Source organism: Carex rostrata, chromosome 1 (genome assembly GCF_964058835.1).
Source record: "Carex rostrata chromosome 1, lpCarRost1.2, whole genome shotgun sequence".
In the NCBI taxonomy this organism is placed as follows: domain Eukaryota; kingdom Viridiplantae; phylum Streptophyta; class Magnoliopsida; order Poales; family Cyperaceae; genus Carex; species Carex rostrata.
In genome coordinates, this window is record NC_135918.1 from 17,694,752 (window position 1) to 17,715,252 (window position 20,501).

General features: G+C 35.3%; 2 protein-coding genes across 2 annotated transcripts; both read left to right on the plus strand.

Moving 5' to 3' along the window:
• Positions 1-4,048: 4,048 nt before the first annotated feature.
• LOC144569119 (putative disease resistance RPP13-like protein 1) lies at positions 4,049-8,496 on the plus strand. The gene is made up of 2 exons (XM_078319353.1): positions 4,049-8,063; positions 8,438-8,496. The coding sequence occupies exons 1-2, from the start codon at positions 4,049-4,051 to the stop codon at positions 8,494-8,496; spliced, it is 4,074 nt and encodes a 1,357-aa protein (XP_078175479.1).
• A 1,934-nt stretch (positions 8,497-10,430) lies between these two features.
• Positions 10,431-12,772, plus strand: LOC144575488 (agamous-like MADS-box protein AGL65). Its single transcript, XM_078325685.1, has 7 exons — positions 10,431-10,454; positions 11,115-11,285; positions 11,669-11,728; positions 11,845-11,863; positions 11,964-12,031; positions 12,244-12,274; positions 12,674-12,772. The coding sequence occupies exons 2-7, from the start codon at positions 11,116-11,118 to the stop codon at positions 12,743-12,745; spliced, it is 420 nt and encodes a 139-aa protein (XP_078181811.1). The 5' UTR covers positions 10,431-10,454; position 11,115; the 3' UTR covers positions 12,746-12,772.
• The last annotated feature ends 7,729 nt before the right edge of the window (positions 12,773-20,501 follow it).

A 20,501-nucleotide genomic window follows, 5' to 3' on the forward strand; every position in this document is an offset into this window, starting at 1 on the left:
TAAAAAAAAAAGAGAACTCACTTGTTCGATTGAGAGAGAAGCTAATCGAGGCGAGGCAGTGACGAGCGTGGTGCGAGGCAGAGAGGGAGCAAGATCCAGCAGGGTTTCTTCTTCTTTTTTTCACTTTTTTTTCTGTTTTTTTACGGCTTAGATGAAGGCAGAGAGGGGAAGAAGGTGCTGTGCTCACGGGTTAATAACATGGGTAGTGGGGTGCCCGTCCCTGGGGCGCTTCACTCACCGTTTGGGCTGCCACAACTCGGGGCGCCTCATATGTTGTATGGGCCGCCCTTCCTTCTGGCGCTTCATTTGGGTTTTTGGGCCGCCCGAAGCCCAGGCGGTCAGGGCATGTTTAAAAAAAAATTGGAGGCAGGGGCATTTGTAAAATTTTGAATTTTTTTAGGGATATTAATAAAAATGGCCGGCGATGTGATGTCTTCACATATTAAATCACAAACTAATATGTTTCTTTCACTTCCCCCTTCTGCAATAAAGGAAACAAACTATACAGAGAAATAATTCCTGGTGCTTTGATCCAAGTAGGAATAATTGACTGTTTAATCTAGAAATAAACAGGCCCAATCCAAATGAGGGCCCAAATAATGGGCGATGTAACTCGCTGTAAAGACAACTAACAACGGCCCAAATTTCATATTGTACCTAGTGGCTAAATAATTATTTTCTTTCTGGGTTATGCACATGAGAACGAAGGGAGCTAGGCGAGCAATTTGAGAGAACATTTCATCGGGGAGATAGAAGGGTAGGCCAATAAAATTTCGTCTCATATTCTTTATTTTTATTCGAAAAAATATGAGTTGGTAGCATGCTGACTCTTGTTATGGCTGGATTGGAAAGAAAAAAAATGAAGTCGGTAGCTTCATAGAGAAAAATAATACATATATAGTTTTCTTAAAATAAGAGATTAAGCCGATCGAGGGTAGGTACATTGGAAATTTCACCTTAATCATAAAATTACCCAGCGCCTGGGCTCCAATGGAGGTGGGTAGTCATTAGTAAAATCTCTCCTACGTACCGGCTACAATTAGAGTTGGAGAGCTTACATTATCTAGTTCAGCAATCAGCATGCATATATAAATGCAGCACCGAAATTTTTATACATAGGAAAATAAAAAATATTAAAAATAAGAAATATCGTGTGAGAATTTGAAAAGTGGGAATTTGGAGTTTTTTTTATTATTTTTTAAGATATGTCGAAAATCCATTGATTCAGATGATTATGAACAATAAAAAAACCTGAATTATGTCCCTCGCTAGTTTGAATACATGCTCCCACAGTCTTATACACAACCTGAATTATGTCCGATTTAACTCTCTGAGCTTTTAATGAGATACTAATCAGGTAATTGCTGTGCCCGTATTTTTGTACCTTCCTCGGTTTTTAATGAGATTACGGAGTTTAATTGTGTTTTTCCTGCCGTTTGCGGCCGCATGAAAGTATTTTGTATATATTATTGTCCGCTAATCTCAGCCATGAGCATTGTTTCCACATTGCTTCTTTATCCCTCGCTAGTTTGAATACTTCCTCCCGCAGTCTAATACGCGCGCAACCTAAATTCCGTTCAATTTATATAACTCTGATCTTTTAATATAAACAATCACATCCCTTAAAATATTCAATTGATAACAATTACCTCATAATTAATTTACTATCAAATGCTCTATTTTATGTATGAAATGAATATCCTCGATCATGGACTGGTCCATTAACAATAAGAATATTCTATTTTAAGAATATATAGCTTAGGATGAAAATCATTACTCTATATATTAAGAATATATAGCTCATTGACGAGGAAGTAAAATATGAAGGTATATTTATGCTGCAAAAAAAAAAAATTGTTTGAATTTTTTGTTTCATGAATATATCACAAAAAGCTTATAAGAAGACATTTTACGACTTTTAACGCTCGGTGTTATTCAACGATACTTAATCAGCTCAAGTTGGTTAATTAGTTGTCATTTGCGATTTGAGTTATAGAAAATTTTAACTTTTAGGGACCCAAAAACAATTTAAACGATTAAATCATAAGTTCAATTGTGTTTGTTTAAAACTTGATGTCACGTAAGATTATTGACACTAATTACAATTTAAAAGTCGATAATTCTCTTAAAAACATGAGGCGCCTCATGTTTTTAAAATTGATTCCAAGTTGTTTTAAATATATATATTCCAAGTTGTTGTTTTAAATATACATATTCCAAGTTGTTGTTTTAAATATACATATTCCAAGTTGTTGTTTTAAATATACATATTCCAAGTTGTTTTAAATGTATATATAAACTAAAGATATGCTCAATGAAGACGCTTCCTTTTAAAATCTCTTACAATGAAATATATATTCAGAGAATATTGTTTTATATCGTTTTCAATAGACAAATAGCTAGCCCCCAGGAACAATCAAATAGTCTAGGCATGAAAGCGTGATGCTCTTATGGATGCTATTCTACAAAAAGATATACATAAAATTTCATCTAATGTGCTGGCAATATATAATCTGGATATCCAAAGTTAAGCGCGTATATATATATTACTCCCTGCTATACATAGTGTCTGCTATACATAGTGTATATTAGTTCGTACTATGGATTAATATTTTCATTTTCAAATTAAATCTATAAGTGCATTTTCATATGGAGATTATGTTGAACCGTTTAGATCAACTATTTGAACTTTTCAAATGGAGATATTAGTCCATAATATGAACTAATATGAGCTATATGTAGTGTTTTTATCTCGAGTAGGGGCAGGGCGGGCCGGGCATACCCGGGCACGGGCACGGGTATGACAGGTAGACGGGTATCTCGGGTAGGGTATCCCAGGTATTTTTTTTCAAAAACCGTGCCCTGCCCGTTCTATACTCGTGCCCGTTGTACCCTTGAGGGGCAGGGTGGTCCGGTCCGGTCCGGTTTATTATTATTTTTTTCTGTTTTTTTTCTTTTTTTTCTGTTTTTTTATTTTTAAATTAAAGTGGAGGAAAGGGAGGAATTTTGAATTTTTATTTTTAAATTAAAGTGGGTCGGGTATAGGGGCAGGGCACGTGTACGGGAATAGGGGTACGCGGGTACGGGTGTGGTCGGGTACGGGTATGGTCGGGTCCGGGTATGGTCAAGTTTTTGTCCAAAAAAGAGTGACCAGCCCGTTTTTTGCCCGTACCCGTTTACCTGACCTATACCCGGGCTCGGGCACGGGTACTCCGGACATAGGGTACGGGCGGGCAGGGCACGGACTACCCGCAGCGGGTATAATTAATACTCTAGCTATATGTACACAGTACTGTAGCCTCACTCGATATATTTAAAATAGATAGATCAGTCAATAGTGTCTACCAACAATATATATTGCATGTCTGACCCACACCAACACCATCAACAACTATAGTATCAAAATCAAACTTTGAAAGCCAAAATCTTATCATAATATTGTGTGATCCATTAAAACTGTTTAAAAGAAGAAAAAACTCAAGTTTTGTGAGGTTTTAGAATAAATTGAAATGAGTTCATAGGGTGGTGATTTAGAAAACTAATTTATAGAATTGCAAAGATCATCCGAAAATATGAAGATTTATAAAGGATAACTGTTATGTTTTGAAAAACATGTTACGGCGCTGTTTTTTTTTTTTTTTTTTTTTAAAATGGTACCTCATAAATGTCAAATTCAAAATGATATTTTCTTAATGCTTATTAAATACTCAATATAATTAAATACCTTATATTTTTTAGAAGAAAAACATTAAACATGTCAACTTCATGGCACATGGGTTAGAAAATAATTACATCACCTCTCTGCTTTCAGCGAAAAACCACTTTTCTAAATCCAAGGGGCAAAATAAAGAGAATAAAGAAAGAACCGTTGAACTTAATTACCACATCCAAGTTCTTCCCCTACCCACCCAAAAAAATAGCTACATTACAATCTCATTTCGTATCATTCCTTTCTAATTTTCTGAACTTTCTTCAACACTATCCAAAACATGTGTCAAAATTAAGTGATCCCACTTAAAGCCCGTACGAAGAGAAGACAAGGCCAGGCATGACTGAGGCAGCTGTTCTCACCTCCTTAGGTTGGCTGGCATCCCCCTTATTGAAAATGCTATTCGACAAAGCGCATCACTATCTCGGCACTGGCATCGATGAAAGAAGGAAGATACTGGCGGCTATAGTACTTCCTCGCCTCTCTCTGGCGATTGAGAAAGCTGAAAAGAGCCGCAACAAGGACAAGCTAGAGGTCTGGCTCAGAAGGCTCAAGGATGCATACTATGAGGCTGAGGAAGCAATCGACCTATTCGAGTATGAACTGCTTAAGCAAAAGGTAAATGATGATAGAAAAACACTAGAACAAAAGGAGAAGAATGAGAGGGGAACCCGAATTAGTTTACCATCCCAATTTGTACCCCGGTGTCTTGATATTACTTCGATTAAGTTAAAATATGGTTTATCTGTTTTCTCCTGGAAAAGAATCATGCTAAAGCGCTGTATAGACAAACTCATAGAAATTGCAAAGGAGGCCAACGAATTTCGTGATTTGTTAGAGGACCAAGAAAATGCTAGTAATAGTGATGTTGACAGGGATACGATTTCAGAGCCTCCTGCCAGAATTTTCGGTCGTGAGATAGATAAAAAAACCATAGTCAGCTTACTCATGGAAAAACCTTTAAATTCTGAGCCTGGACCAAACACTAGGCAAGCAATCCCAATTATTGCCATTACGGGCCGTTCTGGTGTTGGGAAAACTGCACTTGCCCAGCATGTTTATAAACATATGGATGGGCAAGAGCAATTTGATCTTTGTTTGTGGGTGCATACCCCTCGCAAATTTAACGCCGCCGACGTGATTAAGATCATGATAGAAATAATAAAGGCAATAGAATGCTCTCATAATTATAACCCCCCTACATCTCTTGAAGCTCTTTTAACACAAATAAGACACATGTTAGGATCTAAGAAACTTCTACTTGTGTTAGATGATTTTTGGTGTGATATTGAGGGTTTTATTGAACAATGGGAGAAATTCATTGGTTGCTTAAGTAGTTGCTTACCAGGGAGCAGAATTATACTTACAACTCAATCCAAAAATGTTGCACAAAAGGTCGGCCTTGTTGGTGTTACAGAAATAGAGACCTATTATTTGCAGGACATACATGAGGATCAATTTTTGGAGCTCTTTATGCACTATGCTTGGCCTAGCAATTCTCATTTGCAAAAAGAGGAGTTCGAAGAAATAGGTCGAAAAATAGCTATTAAGCTAAAAGGAGATCCTGGTGCAGCAAAGCTAGTGGGTCATGAGTTGAGTGGAAAACTTGACCTAAGGCATTGGGAGGAGGTAGCAGAAAAAGATTGGTTGGGAGATAACATGAAAGCGAGGATTTGGAGCTATCAGCAGCTTCCTCTAGATCTCCAACGTTGTTTTGCTATCTGTAGCTTATATCCAATAGTTTCGAGGTTCGCACCACCATATTTAATTGATTTATGGATGGCAGAAGGTTTTATTAGGCCAATACATAATCAAGAAAGGTTGGAGGATATCGGTCAAAATTACTTGAATGAGCTCGTATCAAGGTTTTTTTTGGATCAAATTGTATATAAAAAGGAGATACGTTATCAACTACATGACCTGCTTTATGAGCTTGCAGAACAGGTTCAAGGTGATGATTTTTTCAGAATAGACACCACTAATTCCAGAGAAATTCCTTTCCACATAAGCAACATGTTATCTAGAATGGAAAACATTCGCCACATCCATTTACCCGCAAGCATAGTAAACAAATTAAAGAAAGAAACATTATGCCTCATGAAGAAATTACGCACTTTTATTGTGCAAAATGATGGTTTTTTTGTCGCAAAGGAAGTATTACAAGAGATATTGAAACACTTGAAAAAACTGAGGGTGTTAGATCTTTGTCATTCTGTTGTTGACTTGCCAGACTATATGGGCAATTTAAAGCATCTCCGTTCCCTGAATATTTATGGCTTTCAGCCTAGTAAGAAACTTCCCGATTCCATATGCAAACTTTACAACCTTCAAACGTTTGTCCTGCCATATTGTGAATCCCTACCCAAGGTTTCTGACCTCATTAGCTTGAGGCGCTTAACAACATTTGAGGAGAGGATACCTCGTATTTCTGAAGTTGGAAGACTGACGTCCCTCCAACGCCTTCATCAATTCATTGCAAGAAAGGAACGTGGGTATGAATTACACCAACTAGAAAATTTGAATCAACTTCGAGGTAGAATGCGCATTACAGGTCTTGAGAATGTAGGGAGTACAGCGGATGCTGTAAAGGCCAATTTGGGAAACAAGAAACATCTCCAGGAACTAGAATTTGAGTGGACCTCTGATGAAAGCAACACCAATAATGTTGCATGTCTCTCTACTCAACATGTTGAATTATTAGAGGCATTGCATCCTCATCCTAAGATAAGTGCCCTCACACTTAAAGGATTTGGAGGAGATAGATTTCCAAATTGGTTCTCAAGTCAGAATTCACTAAAACATCTCAGATCACTAATATTAATGGATTGTAATAAGGTAGATGAAATCTCATCCATTCACGAATCACTTCCCAGTTGTACAACTCTTATATTACAGGGCTTCAAAAACCTGAAAAAAATGCCTACCTTTCCACCAAATCTCACTTCTTTAGAGATTAGCAACATCCCACAACTTAGTTATTTCTCTGGGAATGATTTGTTGGAGAAGGAAGAAGGGAACCAATCCAAACATGAGGTCGTGAAGCAAATAGTAGAGTGCCTGAAACAAGAGGATGTACTATTACCCAGAAATTTTGAGTCAAATGTGAAGCTGTTTTTTCTTTCAGTGAAACACAGATTGGAAGCAGCATTTGATGATTCTTCGGATCCACTTTTGGATGAGTGGGCAGAGATATTGACATTTGACCCTTTGAATAAAGATTATTCTCGAGATCAGCTTTTGGATGGGTGGGTTATGTTCATGCATTACCACATAGAAAAAATGTTCAAGAAAAATGAAGAGTCCAAGTTGGTTTTACCGTCTTCACTCACTAAACTTAAGATATCAACATGTTGCATTACTAGTGATGCATTATCCACTTGCATACAATGCACTGTTTCCCTTTCTGAACTTGAACTAACTAATATTCAGACAATAACCTCTCTTCCTCCCAAGGAAGTCCTATGTTTATTGAAGAATCTCCAGTCTCTTACCATTAAAGGATGCTATTTGCTCAGTTCCTTGGGAGGTATTGGAGCCTTGACCTCCCTGATAGTGCTTGAATTAGATGGCTGCCTCAATTTGATCACATCAAATGAACCATTGCCTTCCTCCTTGGAGAGGCTAAAATTTTCGGATTGCCCAAATGTTGATGTCATTATTGCCGAATCAAATCTACCGGTACTATGTTCCCTTGAGATATGGTATATAATGTTTAAAAAACTGAGGGGAGTTCTACGTGTTGGTCACCTGCCTAGTCTCAAGGAGCTGACTGTAGTGGGATTAGATGGTCGTTTAGAGGGATTGAATTCATTAACTGCACTTCATACACTACGGGTGAGGCACAGCCCTGAGATGAAACTATCTCCCATGGACAAGTACACATCTGTACTTAAAGAGGTTGCAGTTGACAACCTTTTATTATTGAAATTGATACTATCAAATGAAATTATCTCAGCACTAGAAGCTTTCGTAATTTACTACATTGATGAATATTCCTTGGATGAAGAGGTTTTCCAGTCTCTGATCTCTCTCACAGATTTGTCAATTTATGATTACAATAGTACCCATTTTCCGAAAAACTTGAAGAATCTTGCATCTCTCCAGTATATTCATCTACATAACTGTCAAAACCTATGTGAATTGGAATCGGAACAACTACCCAGGAATATTCGTGAGCTGGAAATTAAAGACTGCTCAACTCTGACAGAGAAGTTAATCGAAGAACAACCCAAGAATCTTCGCGAGCTGGAAATTAAAGACTGTTCAACTCTGACGGAGAAGTCAAAGAAGGGTGGCCCTAATTACCAAGTCTGGTTTAATGAAGGAAGCACATTTGTGACATTTCCAACAGAAGGTAACCTACTTTTGAGACCTCATAGTGAACTACTTAAATTTTTAATTTTATATCTTCTCTTTATTGATGGATACATCATTTTGATTAATTAATCATTACTTCATTAGAGGGAACTCATCATTAGAAATATCTTATTGGTACGACATTGGTACATAACATAAGGATCATAATTGCACTCATGAACAGTACCAGTGTACCAGACGTCTGTAATTCGGTTTTCCTTTTTCATACTCGGATTTCTGATTTGTTGGTATACCGTAAGTACTTGTGCTTCGTTGGCCTTTTATTTTAAGTCTCATTGTATTTGTTCCGTACTTGCAACTTCTATTCAGTAAACCAATTTTTAAATTCATTTTTGTGCTGGTGGATTTCAGTCACAGATTCTCTAACATTTTCTCCAAAGAAAAAGTATAGGAGTTGTCTTTCCCAGTAGCAACTATTTAATTTACATCAATCTTGTATTCCAACCATTAGCATTTGAGAGCAATAACATTTGAAACTTTTTGATTCATTTTTAAACTACTTCCGTTGGCATATTCATAAACACGTCCATATAAGAAGTAAAAGCATCAGAATGATGCATTTACATTGTTATCAATTAAATGGCATTGCAATATTTATATATATATTATCAATCTGATAGTTGTCATAATATTTTTCTGCTCAGCCCATGTTATAAGATGGTAATATTTTTTTCGCAACTCTTGCAGAAGAAAGGAATCTTTTTTAGGCTGGACTTGTTTGCTCATTCACTTCAATTTCTTCTCTATTGTCTCTCCATATGCCCTCTACACCACCTCATCCACAAAATTAACAAAAAAATAGAACCACAACAAAAAACTACAAAAACCAAAAAAAAAAACAAAAAAAAAAAAAGATAAAAAGAATCTCAATTGATTATATAATCGAAGACAATTGTTGTATCCATCTCCTCAAGTCTTCACACCCCAGGATAGGGAGATTGTATAATTTTGTGTGTCACTGTCGAACTTATTTGATACTGTTGGGATTACAAGCAGATATGGTTGGATCCGTATCAAATCAAAGCAGGAAACAGGAAATGAAAGGAGGCAATTCTAAGGATCTCTCTTGGCTGCGTTTCCATCTCTGGAGGATTAATTAGAGATAGTCAATAATTGTATTTTTCCTTCACTAAAGATGGCTGATTGTAATTGATTTGGTTAGCTGTACCATCTATCTTAAAATGATGATAAAAGGGCATGTGTAGCTGTGTATTGAAAAATAAGAATTGTAATACTATTTTCTAAAAAGAAATAAAAGACAGGGAGGGTTGGTGGGGAGTGCTGTGTTCTACTTTGAGATTTAATTTATTTTGACAAATACTTTAAATGTTAATGGAAAACTATAGGAAAAAAAAAGGGAAAGAAAGGAAAAAGGGGGAAAAAAGGAAAAAGGGGGAAAAATGAAAAAAAATAAATAAATTATGCTCTAATTTAAGTTTGGGTGATACAACAATATTATTGAAAAAAATATATATATTGTACCTTTTTTGTGTTGTATGTTTAAGAGTTGTTGTTGTTGTTTTTTTTTGTGTTTTGAGTTTAACAACTGGTACTAGTTACTTTGTACGGTTTGTATTATATATGGTGTGTATTGTGAGTTTATGTGGACTTATGTATGATAAGACTACTTGTTGATTTTTACATGGGACAAATTTGGTTTGATTTATTTGTGATTTGTGATTGTTTCTAGTTGCAAATGATTTTGCTCTTTATTTATTTTTCTTATTTTTTATGGTCACATTTTTTATAAAGATTTCTGAGGTTTGTCTTGTCAACCAAATTTTTTTGAAAGAAATAATTAATTAATTTTGTTTAAAACGTCCTATTGTACTTTTGTTACTTGTGATGTGGCTTCGATGAAATTCATGCTTTTCTGTAAAATTCCAAATAGTCCATGTCAAACTTTTATTTTTTTTTATTTTGCTTACCCAATTTTTTTTTTACGAAGTAGATAAACTTTTTTACGGGGATGAGTATAGAATTTGATGTCAACAGAAATAATTTGCTCTTCAATGTAGAACAAAAAAGGGCCCAGCCCAAGCCCAAATCAGGGCCCATGTTAAAATTATCATTTCTCAATATAGATCGAAGCCAGCACGAATCCTTTCAGAGAGTCTCTGTTTCTAGTGGGCTTCCCTTAAAGGGCCCAATTAAAATTGTAGATCCGAAAAGGTTAAATCCGAAACAGCCTACACTATCCACTTGACCACTTAAAACTCCCTTTACTCGGTTAAATGTACCTTTACCTCCTCTTACTCCCTCTTCTCTCTCAAGTCTCAAGTATCACCTCCTCTGTTTCTTGTACAACTCTGGAAAGGCACTAGGTAGAGCAACTGGAGCGCCTATCTCTCCTCTTTTCTTCTCTGAGGTTTCTATCTCTATTCTGCTCTACTCTACCTCACTTAATTTCTGGTTCATGTTTACTTCGTTTCTTTTTGCAATTTGTTGTAAGTTATAGCAATGGGAGTACCTCATAATGGATTGTGAATCTGTGATTCCATGAATAATCTGTAGTGAGGTTGTTTTACTAGTCAGCTGATTTGTATTTTAGGTTTCTTGACACATTCTTGATTTTGTAATTGGATTCCTTTAAAAGTAGTTTTCTGCATTCTATATCACATGAATTCCAACAAGTATTCTTTCTAATTAATTAGCTCACAATTTATATTTCCTTTTGCTTAATAGTTGCTTAAAACTGAAATAAATATATTCAATTTTAAACCCTCCCTATTTCTCTTAATTATTTCTACCAATAGTTGCATGCTCCAGTTGGTGCGCTTTTCAGAAATATATCCATTTATTCACCTGGGTTTAGTTGTATTGTTCTAAAGATTTGATCTTTAATTATTTGGTTTGTTTCAATGGTTTGCAAATTTAACTGCTGGATTTAATTAACCTTTTTTTCCGGGTTATTTCCAATAAAGAATTTATTTTGTGAGAAGTGATAAATGAAAAATCTTTTATTTGTTCTGAGAATTAGGTTGCTTTGACAAATAACAACTCATTTTTCTTTTTTATAAGTTAATAGGATGGATGGAAACAAGAAGAAAATGGATGAAAATAAGGAAAGCAGCCATCAAAGGAGGATAAGTGGCATGGCAAAGAAGATGGAAGAATTGTCCATTTTAAGCGATACCGAAAGTTTTTTCCTCTCGTTTAATCCCAATGGGAAGGCAGAGCTTGTCTTAGGACCGAATACGTAACCTCTAATTCCTTATCTCTTGTTTTTTATTTTGTATATGTTTAGTCCTTATTTACATGATTTGGTGAAAGAGTAATATGTGTTAACTGGATTTAGGATAAATTGTAAGAATTCCTTTATGTTTTCTTAATCTGACAATTGCAGTTTAATTATCTAAATTATTTAAGAGAAGTTCATGGTGAGTCTTTTATAAAGTATTACCAAGTGCTGGTATCTGTTTACCAGCTTTTTGTTTTATATTCTCAAGTTCATTGCTTTGTTTTGCAAATGGAGAACAAGTAGAACCATATTTAAATGAAATGAGAATATTGGAAAATATATTTTACGATTAAAATAAGTGCCAATAAAATCATCTAATTATTTTTGTATTTTTTTTTCAGCAATTTTGAGGACATGGTAAACAGGTTTGTTAATTTGAGTCCCAAAGAGAGATATGAGAGGTGTGTTACTCATTCCCTTGTTTCAAAGTTGTTCACGTTTCTTTGTTTTTCAGCTGTTGCTAATTACATCTTTTTCTCTTTTCATATTATCGATGTGTTTCTTATATATATGATAGTGAGCAGGAAGGTATTAAGGTAAACATAATAAACTCTAGTTCTTTTAATATTTTATTTATTTTTAATTTTTTGCAACTAATATTAATCTGATATAAACATTCTTACTTTACAAAAATAGGCTTTAAAAGAAGCCTTCAAAGAGAACAGCAAACATCAAATCGATGTTCAACCACGCATGAATCTTGAGTACTTAGTTTTATTAATATTCTTTTTCTCTCTGACAACAAATGCCCCATATTTGGTACCTGTTTGATACCTGTTATTCTTCATTTCAAGTTACATCTTGGTCTATCGGCTGTTAACCAAAATGACCATAAACAGATATATGGAGAAATCTGTTAATTTCTGTGTCAATTAAATCAAAGCTTATACAACTTTTTTTTAATGATCTTTTTCAGGGGATCCGGTACCTCTCATGCCATCGAGCAGGTATTATAATATACTGCATTTTCTTACCTTGTTTCGAAAGCATCCCAGAACTTTTTATTTATGGAAATATAAAAAAAATAAAATGTCCAAAAAGAAATTTATTATCTTTTTGTTCCACCCCATTGAAGGACCAAACTTCTTCAGAACTTCATTTAAACTCGCAAGTGAAACAGCAAAGGCCCATATTACCTGTACTATGGATCCATATCTCTATTTTAAGGCTTAAATAGTCAATCGAAACTGTTAAACATGATTTTTGTATAAAAATATACTTGGAGACCAAATTTTCATTTTTTTAATATTTTTTTACTATTTTTTAAGATAAGTAGAAAATAACTTGATACTACAATGCCATATATTTTTTCCTTCTTTTGTTCTGATTATACACTTTCTTTACAGGGCCCGCAGAGGTTTCTTAACCTGACTGAGGAAATATATCCAAAGGATAAAAAATTTGGCGAGCTTGGGTAATCATTTCACCAAACCTTATTAGTTCAACTTATCGTTTAATTTTCTTTTAACAGCAATGGAGTGCACTTATTGATAAGCAGTTGAACACTAGTATAGCCTAATAACAAATTTGGGTCAAGACAAATCATCTTAATTGAAGTTCAGTTGAACAAATTAGAGTTAGTTTGTGAAAATTGGATTGTTTTATGGCTTTAGTTTCTAAACTGGAGCAAATTAAAGATTACATTTCAATGGAATGAGGAAAGCTGTGGTTAAGGAAAGACTTATTTACTCGAATTTTTTTTTGTGAATTCTCTGTATGTACAGATACATAGAACAATTGTAATTCCTGAAAACTGCCTACGAAACTGCAATCTACCTGATCGAAAGGAAGAAGGTTCATACATTTTAAATAAAATTACACAAATCGTCTTTAATTATTTCTATAATTAGAACTACTAAGCTACACTAGATATTGATTCTTTCTTCTTTTTGAATTTGGACAATCAGGCACAGTTGGCTAGGCTCAGAGACAGAGCCAATGCCGGTACCAGTGCTAGTGCCAGTACCAGTGCCGTTCAACATTCATCGATGAACTATCCGGGACCTCTAAATGGCAATGATCTGATGAATCAGGGAACCAACTTGCTTCAGCCAAACATGTACTTATTTTTGCATTTCTTTCCTTGTTTCTTTATTTTGTTCATAGTTCGACATATACCACCCCTAAAAATGAAACAGATACATATTACATAATACCCTTATTATTTCTTGTGTTGTAACAAAAAAATGTTTTATTGAATGGTGTTTCATAGGAATTCGGGTAGCAACCCTGACGACCACCTAATGGCAGCACCCCCGGGATCCGAGGAAGAACGGGATCCCGATAAAGGCAATTGATGTGCCCATCTAATTATGTGCAGTGACTTGAATGACTGATGCAACAAAAATACTATTGAGATTTTTTTTCACATATTAGCAAACTTTTTTGAGATTGAGTATGTTTCTGGTTTGCCTGTGTTATTTTTTTTTCTTCTAAATTTTACACAAATTGAGATTTGTTTTTGACGAAAAATGTAATAAAATATCAAGTACCTAAATTCATGCGGCGTTTCTCGATTATTAATTTCCATGTTCTTATATGTATAAAGTTTTATTGCTTGAATATAAACTTCTAATTACATTAGTGTTAATTTTGAACTAGTATGATAAGAACCATACATTAACATGCTAATCAAGACTAAGCATGTACATATTTAAATACTGACACAAAATATAACTTTAAAAAACAAAAAAGAACAAATATGATACAAAGTAACAATCGATACACAAATTTTCTCCTAATATTATTTTAGATAATTCGTACTTCGGATTCACCAAAATATTTTTTGATCTATTGGTGCTTAATGACTAATAAATTATATGATATATAGCACTTGATCCCCTAATCTGCCACGAAAAAAAAAGAGACTAAAAACAATCACGCACAAGGTTTAACTAGATATGATCAAAACCTAAAACAAAAAATATAGTTTTAAAACCTTTTTGGTAGGGATATTAGTTTTATTTTGTAAATATGGCCATATGGGTAGGTTTATAAAAAGTTGTAAAATATGGAGCATTGTACGTTACTCTGTAGTCATTATTACTTACCTATTATATATACCAGCCCTACTGGCCGTATGTTCTCTTTTTCATTTTCTTTTTGGTTATTTTCATGAAATTAATTTGAGTTAGTTCTATGATTTGAAGAATTTTCATGAAGAAAATAAAATTTTTACTAGCATATAATTAGATGAAGAAAATTACAGTGGATATGAGAGGTAACAGCAAAGGGATAGGGAAATTGGAGAGTCGCTTGAAAGCAATTTCTCCATTAATGCTTGAAGAAGATAAAGAAATAAGAAGAAAAAGAAGTTGGTTAAATATTTTTTTGCAAAAATTCCTTGTGAGTAATGGTTTGTATGATTCTATTTATTTGAAATTTGTGTAGTAATTAAAGAATAATTAATGTTTGATTCTAGCTAGACCCTCATTCTTGGTGTGTGTTGATAATTTATGTGCTAATTAATCAAAATCTTATTTCTATATACTTAATTATAAATATGTTGCAAGTGCACTTTGGACTGATACTTTGACTGCTTCTTAAAGAAAATGTAAAAATAAAAAATTCCAATAAATTATGAGAAGTAATAATTAACAGTACAAAACATGTGCATGTTCTAATTCTTGGACATGTTCTAATTAACAGTAACAATTTTATAAATTAGTCAAAGTAATACTTGGACACATACACGTAAAACATGTGCATTTAATCAAAAGAAGAAAGATTATTTGATTAAAGGATTGTTATGTAATCTAAAATTTCATCTTTTAATCACAATCATTGACGAATTAGAACATTTATGTACGTAATATAAAAATGAAGATAAAAGTACAAAACTTATTAGTTTTAAAGAAATATACTTAGATTATTTATTAGTTTTGTCGATTTATATTAACTAGTCTATACAAATATAATAAATGCGCGATCGAGAGATTCAGAAATTGTACTACTGTGCTTCAATTAATATATAAATAGTATGGTTTCCGTGGCTAAATTACGACAATTAAACTTAAGTGACTAAACAAACAAATTAGGAATGGATGGCTCAGGATAGTTCTTTGATCTTGGCACGAATCTTGGAGCACAAATAATACTGCCCCCTTGCCCTCTCCCGCTAATTTAGAAATTGCCTTTTCTATTTTTTCCCTCCCTCGCTCCACCCACCGCCTATCTGATTCTATTTCTGTTTCTATTTCTATTTATTTTCCCTCCCCGCTCCCTTTCATTTCATTTCGTTTCGTTTCCTCCCCTGACCCCGCTCTCTGCTCTCTATTCTCTATTCTCTTCTCTATACCCTGACCCTGACACTCCAGCTCTCTCTCTCTCTTCTCTACTCCGACCTCGACTACAACTCGGCGCTCTCCCTCCACGCCCTCTTTGCCGAGGCTTTGGTTTCTCTTTTCTCTTGTCGCTCCTAAGCCATTTCCTGTATGCTATCTTTCGTTCTCTGATTTTTATTTATTTTATTTTAAGAATTTATCTCGTTCTAAGGTTTGTTACCCATTCTCGTTCTAGGGTTTGCTTTCATTTTCTTTATTTTTCATACGCAAAGATTCATTTTCTTTCCTTTTTAGGATGGCATCATCTCACGACACCATCGTGATCAGCATCTCATCGGACTCAGATGAGAAATCCTTGAAGAAGAGAAGACAAGGACCTCAGCCTGGAGAAGAAGAGACGGGAACCTCTACTTATGTCTCCCCGTGGTTCTTTTGTCGGCCCCCATCTGATTCTGCGGCGTCATGCTCTATAACAGAGTGGGCTCCACAGAATTGCCTGTCCAATGCACGCTTCAATGAGGAACTCATGGGGTTACAGGTCCCGGCATCTGAAGATGATTTGGAGGACACCGCCTCCTCTAAACTCCAACCTTACAAGCCTATTGCTGCTGCAGCAATTGGTACTCACCGCCGACAAAAGAGGTAATTACACATTAACCACTGGTACAGGGTGTTATTTATAAATTACGCAGAATTGTTATATGTCTTTTCATCAACCACTGTTAACATTTGGATATTATTCAATAAAAAAATTCTGCAGGGGATTCAATTCAAACAGTTGGGTGCACTTTAGTCCATTTTTGCTGCTAGGTTACTATGGACTAGGTCTGGTACCTTACTGGCCTATACCAGACCCAATTTTGCACATACTCAAATGCAATATAAGGTACCAGTGATGCGGTACTAGAACACAGGCACCAACAACAGCCAAATGACGGTTACTGTACCAGTCAAACCATAGTATGGTAACTTATTTTTCTCATGTTATTTTTTGTCCAATTACACATAATTAAGGTTACTTCAGTGTTTGGGAAAGCTTTTACCTACAATTGCAGTTGCTGAACTTTGTCAGAATTTATTCTGATAACAACAACAAAATAATATATATGAAGAACCTGTGTTAATAACATATACTAACAAAATAATAATCAGATAGTTGATCCTAATAGCAAACTTGATGAAATTATGTTGCGATATTTTCAAGCACTAAGTTTTCAGATATTTGATTTATATAAACTGCTAATTTTTCAGACGAGTTGCGGACATACTGGCAGGGCTGGTCCCACACTCAGAGGTGGGGGAGAATAGCCCTGGCAAGCCCTCGCACTTCTCTGAAGAAATCTCCCGAGAGTGGTTCTTCTCTAACCTCTTTGATCTGGCAACCGTCTGCTCTAGCTCCAAGTGGGGCCCAGAGAAGTTCCAGTCAACTGCACGCCCCAATGGTGAGCCTGAGCCACAGCCCAAGCCGCCGCGGCAGATCTCCGAGGCCCCATCAGCGCGCAATCTGAAGCCACGCCATGTATCGGCCGTCCGCCGATGGCCCTCAGGATGCGGACGTGTTCCTCCTCCCTCTCGCTCTGCTGACCGTGTCCCCCTAGATGTTCGTCAGTGGATCCCTGGCAGCAGCAACTTTCCTCCACCCAAGCGTCGCCATGTTTCCGCCGTGCGTCGGTATCCGCCTGGATGCGGGCGTTTTCCTCCATCCCCGCCTCCCACCCCCTCGCACTAATCTCAGCCTCGACCTAACACCCCTCTCACTGGTGACTGCTGAAATCTAATAGAGGTGGCAAAGATGGCATAAATTGTTTTAGTTATGTTATGGAGTTGAGGAGATGTGCTAAACTATTAATTTCTTGTGTAGTTAGTTGCTCGTCTATACTGTAGTTGTGACTGATTGATTGATTATTCAGTGAACTATTAGTTATATTGCTTGTGTATTTAGCTCCTTGTTTATTTTGTTGTGACTGACTGTTCTTCATTTAGATTTTTACTTTGGATAGTAGATATGTGTATAACACTATGTAGATTTATGTTAATATATAGGGGTATTTGAGGAAGTTTTTCAGATGCCTAATATCATGGTGTCAGCATGGATTTTGGTGTATTGTTTGGTTGGGATGTGGTTTGGGATGTTTCATTTCAGGTTCTTTGGGAGCTGCCTTTTGGGTAAAACTTTGTTGTTCAGAGGTATATCTGAAATTAGACATGAAGGGACCATGTGCTACTGTTCATGATTTTTTATTATCACAGGGGGCTTCATGTAAGATGGTCTTGTTTTATGTTTGATTATTCCAGTTTTATGATTGTCACATGGGGCTTGTTTTATGTCAGAGGGGGGTTGTTCTCAGCAGAAACGCTTTTTGTTAAGTACCAATTGTCTTACCTACTGACAAGTACCTGTAATATACCTAGGTTTGCTTGCTGCCTCTGTACCGGTGGTTTTCTTAGCACAAGTGGAATTTTCTTTTTGTTGATGTACTAATGTACCAATGCAATGCAATACCTACCCCATGTCAAATACCAAGAGAGTATGTAAAGGTTCTTCTCTGGCATCAATTCTGACCCAAAAACAGAAAAACACAAAATTAAAGAGCAAAAATAGTTCCTGATGAGATAAATTTATGATCGTGAGCATGGAGATTATGATCTGATATACATTTTCTTTTTCTTTTTTGAGTGGTAACCTGTAGGTGTGATATATTAAAATTGATAGAGTTTACAATACATAAAAATTTGAAAAGTAAAACTACAGTACTGAGAATTTAAAAAGGCCTGTGCCCCTTCTCACTCTTTGAAAAAAGAGAAGAACCTGGGAATCTAAATGCGATTTTTCCGTAGTCTTCTGACAGCCCCTCTGAAATACAAGTAAACTGTGAATACTCTCTGCCCAGGTTCAAATTTACCAGTGAGAACTGCTGTCTGCTCCTTGCCTGTTCGTGTACCGATTGGTACCATTTGTTTCCTTGGAAACCTTTGTCAGTTTCCAATTTCTCCAGGTGTCTGTCTCTTGCGTATGCAGAGAGCTCTTTTTCTTGACAATGTTAAAATTAAAACTGCTTTCTATTTAGTCACTGCTAGATATTTATACTTTATAAGATCATATGCCCAAATTTACACCATTTTAAGCTTCACTAAACAATCAGAAAGTAAATTAAGATTTCATTAAAAAAATTGTTTATATGATTATCAGTTTTCAGCATACTGCCCCTGATAATTGCGTCGTTGTGCCTGGGCTGTGAGGGCTCTCAGCCACATGGATAGTTCAATGTGCTCATCAGCGCCTGACCCGGGGATGTATTCATAGATTGAATTACCACCATTTTCATACTGCATGTCAGTAGCATCCCTTTTACTCATCTCACCCAAAGATGTGTCCCAAACCGACTAAACCGTCTGATTCGGAGTCATAGAACACACTTAACATCGCAGTTTCAGTTTCTTCTATGCATGACATCATGCATTAAAATCTTCTCCTTTAGCATAAAAAAAGCCAAAAATTTAACCTTCATTGGAGATTTTCAAGACAATATATAGCACCAGACATCTTATGCTATTCGTACCACCTCAGCCAAACACAAATATTTTTATCCATCCCTAACTGATAACATAGCTCCGCTTCTGATTTGAACCAAACTTTATTTATAATCAAAATTGTATATGCTATTGACTGTTTGAAGTTTTGCCATTAATTGACTTCTACCAAGTCATTTTCTTAAGTCAAAGTTGAATAAAAGTAAAACAACATTTCTTAACTTAATTATGCTTAATGCCTTGTCTTAAGTTTTAATTAATTAAAACGAAATTAAAACGAAAGTACAGAAATTAAAACGAAAGTATGGGAAATGAAACAAAATTGGTACCAGTAACCACCTCGTACCAGTTTGCCTACTGGTACACTGGTACTGGTGTTCTAATGGTTCGGTTTCCTTGTCAGAAACAAGGGGAAAGTCCCCCCTGTTCTATGTTCATCCCTCCTGACTTCAGGTAAGTACTGTCTGCGTATGAAGTTTGCAATCTTGCTGTTTCTTGAACTCTTTGTCTTGTTTAGCTTCATGTTTCTTGCCTCTCTCTCTTGTGCGTGTAGGTACTTTAATATAACTTGATACATGCATATCTTTAACCTTGAGAGAACAAATAAACAAGGCTTTTATATGAAACTAGAACAAATAAATTTTGCAGGAAGGGCTCTATTGGACACCGCACTGTCCTATTCTCCTATTTTGTATTATTGTTCCTGATCGCATTCTATGTTCACGGGTGCACCGTTTGTCTTTTTCTATCAATTATACAGCAAGGGGACTATTTTGTGGTCTAGGTTTCCTTGTACTAAATAGAGATATATACATACCAAACTATGTCCCAATTCAACTTGTTAAAAATATACATTCGGAAAAATTATTTTTGTAGTATTAATATACCAAACTATGTCCCAATTCAACTGGTTTCCCAATAGTGCTCTGTCACCAAAGATCTGTCAGCAATTTCACTTTTCAATTGTTTTTTTAATGCAAACAGCTCAACTAGAAACACATGTGATTTTGGTTATCAAAAAATGAGAAAAAAAAAATTAAATAAAGTGAGACTAAGACAACTTCAGCATTTTCCATGGATATAATTAATTAATTATCTCAATTATGATATTAATTAGATGTGTGCCATTGGTAAAGGTATTGGTACTGGTGACTATAAATTATACATTCTTTAATTAATAAAACAATTAACTATTCCAAAATAATTGAAACTGAACCAAAAAAATTAACCACCAATTGATCAAACAAAATTAATATGTAATTGAGCATCGAAGGAAATGGATATCAAGAGGATAATAAACTGTTGAGAGTTAAGTTTAAATAAGGCAATTATGTAAAACGAAAATTATGAAATAGATTAG

Bases quoted from the DNA above. Each gene is read 5' to 3' on its own strand.
- LOC144569119 (XM_078319353.1), top strand. From the start codon at position 4,049: ATGACTGAGGCAGCTGTTCTCACCTCCTTAGGTTGGCTGGCATCCCCC. The intron at 8,064-8,437 runs GTAACCTACTTT...GGTGGATTTCAG, and splicing joins TGTGACATTTCCAACAGAAG to TCACAGATTCTCTAACATTT.
- LOC144575488 (XM_078325685.1), top strand. From the start codon at position 11,116: ATGGATGGAAACAAGAAGAAAATGGATGAAAATAAGGAAAGCAGCCAT. The intron at 11,286-11,668 runs GTAACCTCTAAT...TTTTTTTTTCAG, and splicing joins CTTGTCTTAGGACCGAATAC to CAATTTTGAGGACATGGTAA. The intron at 12,275-12,673 runs GTATTATAATAT...CTTTCTTTACAG, and splicing joins CCTCTCATGCCATCGAGCAG to GGCCCGCAGAGGTTTCTTAA.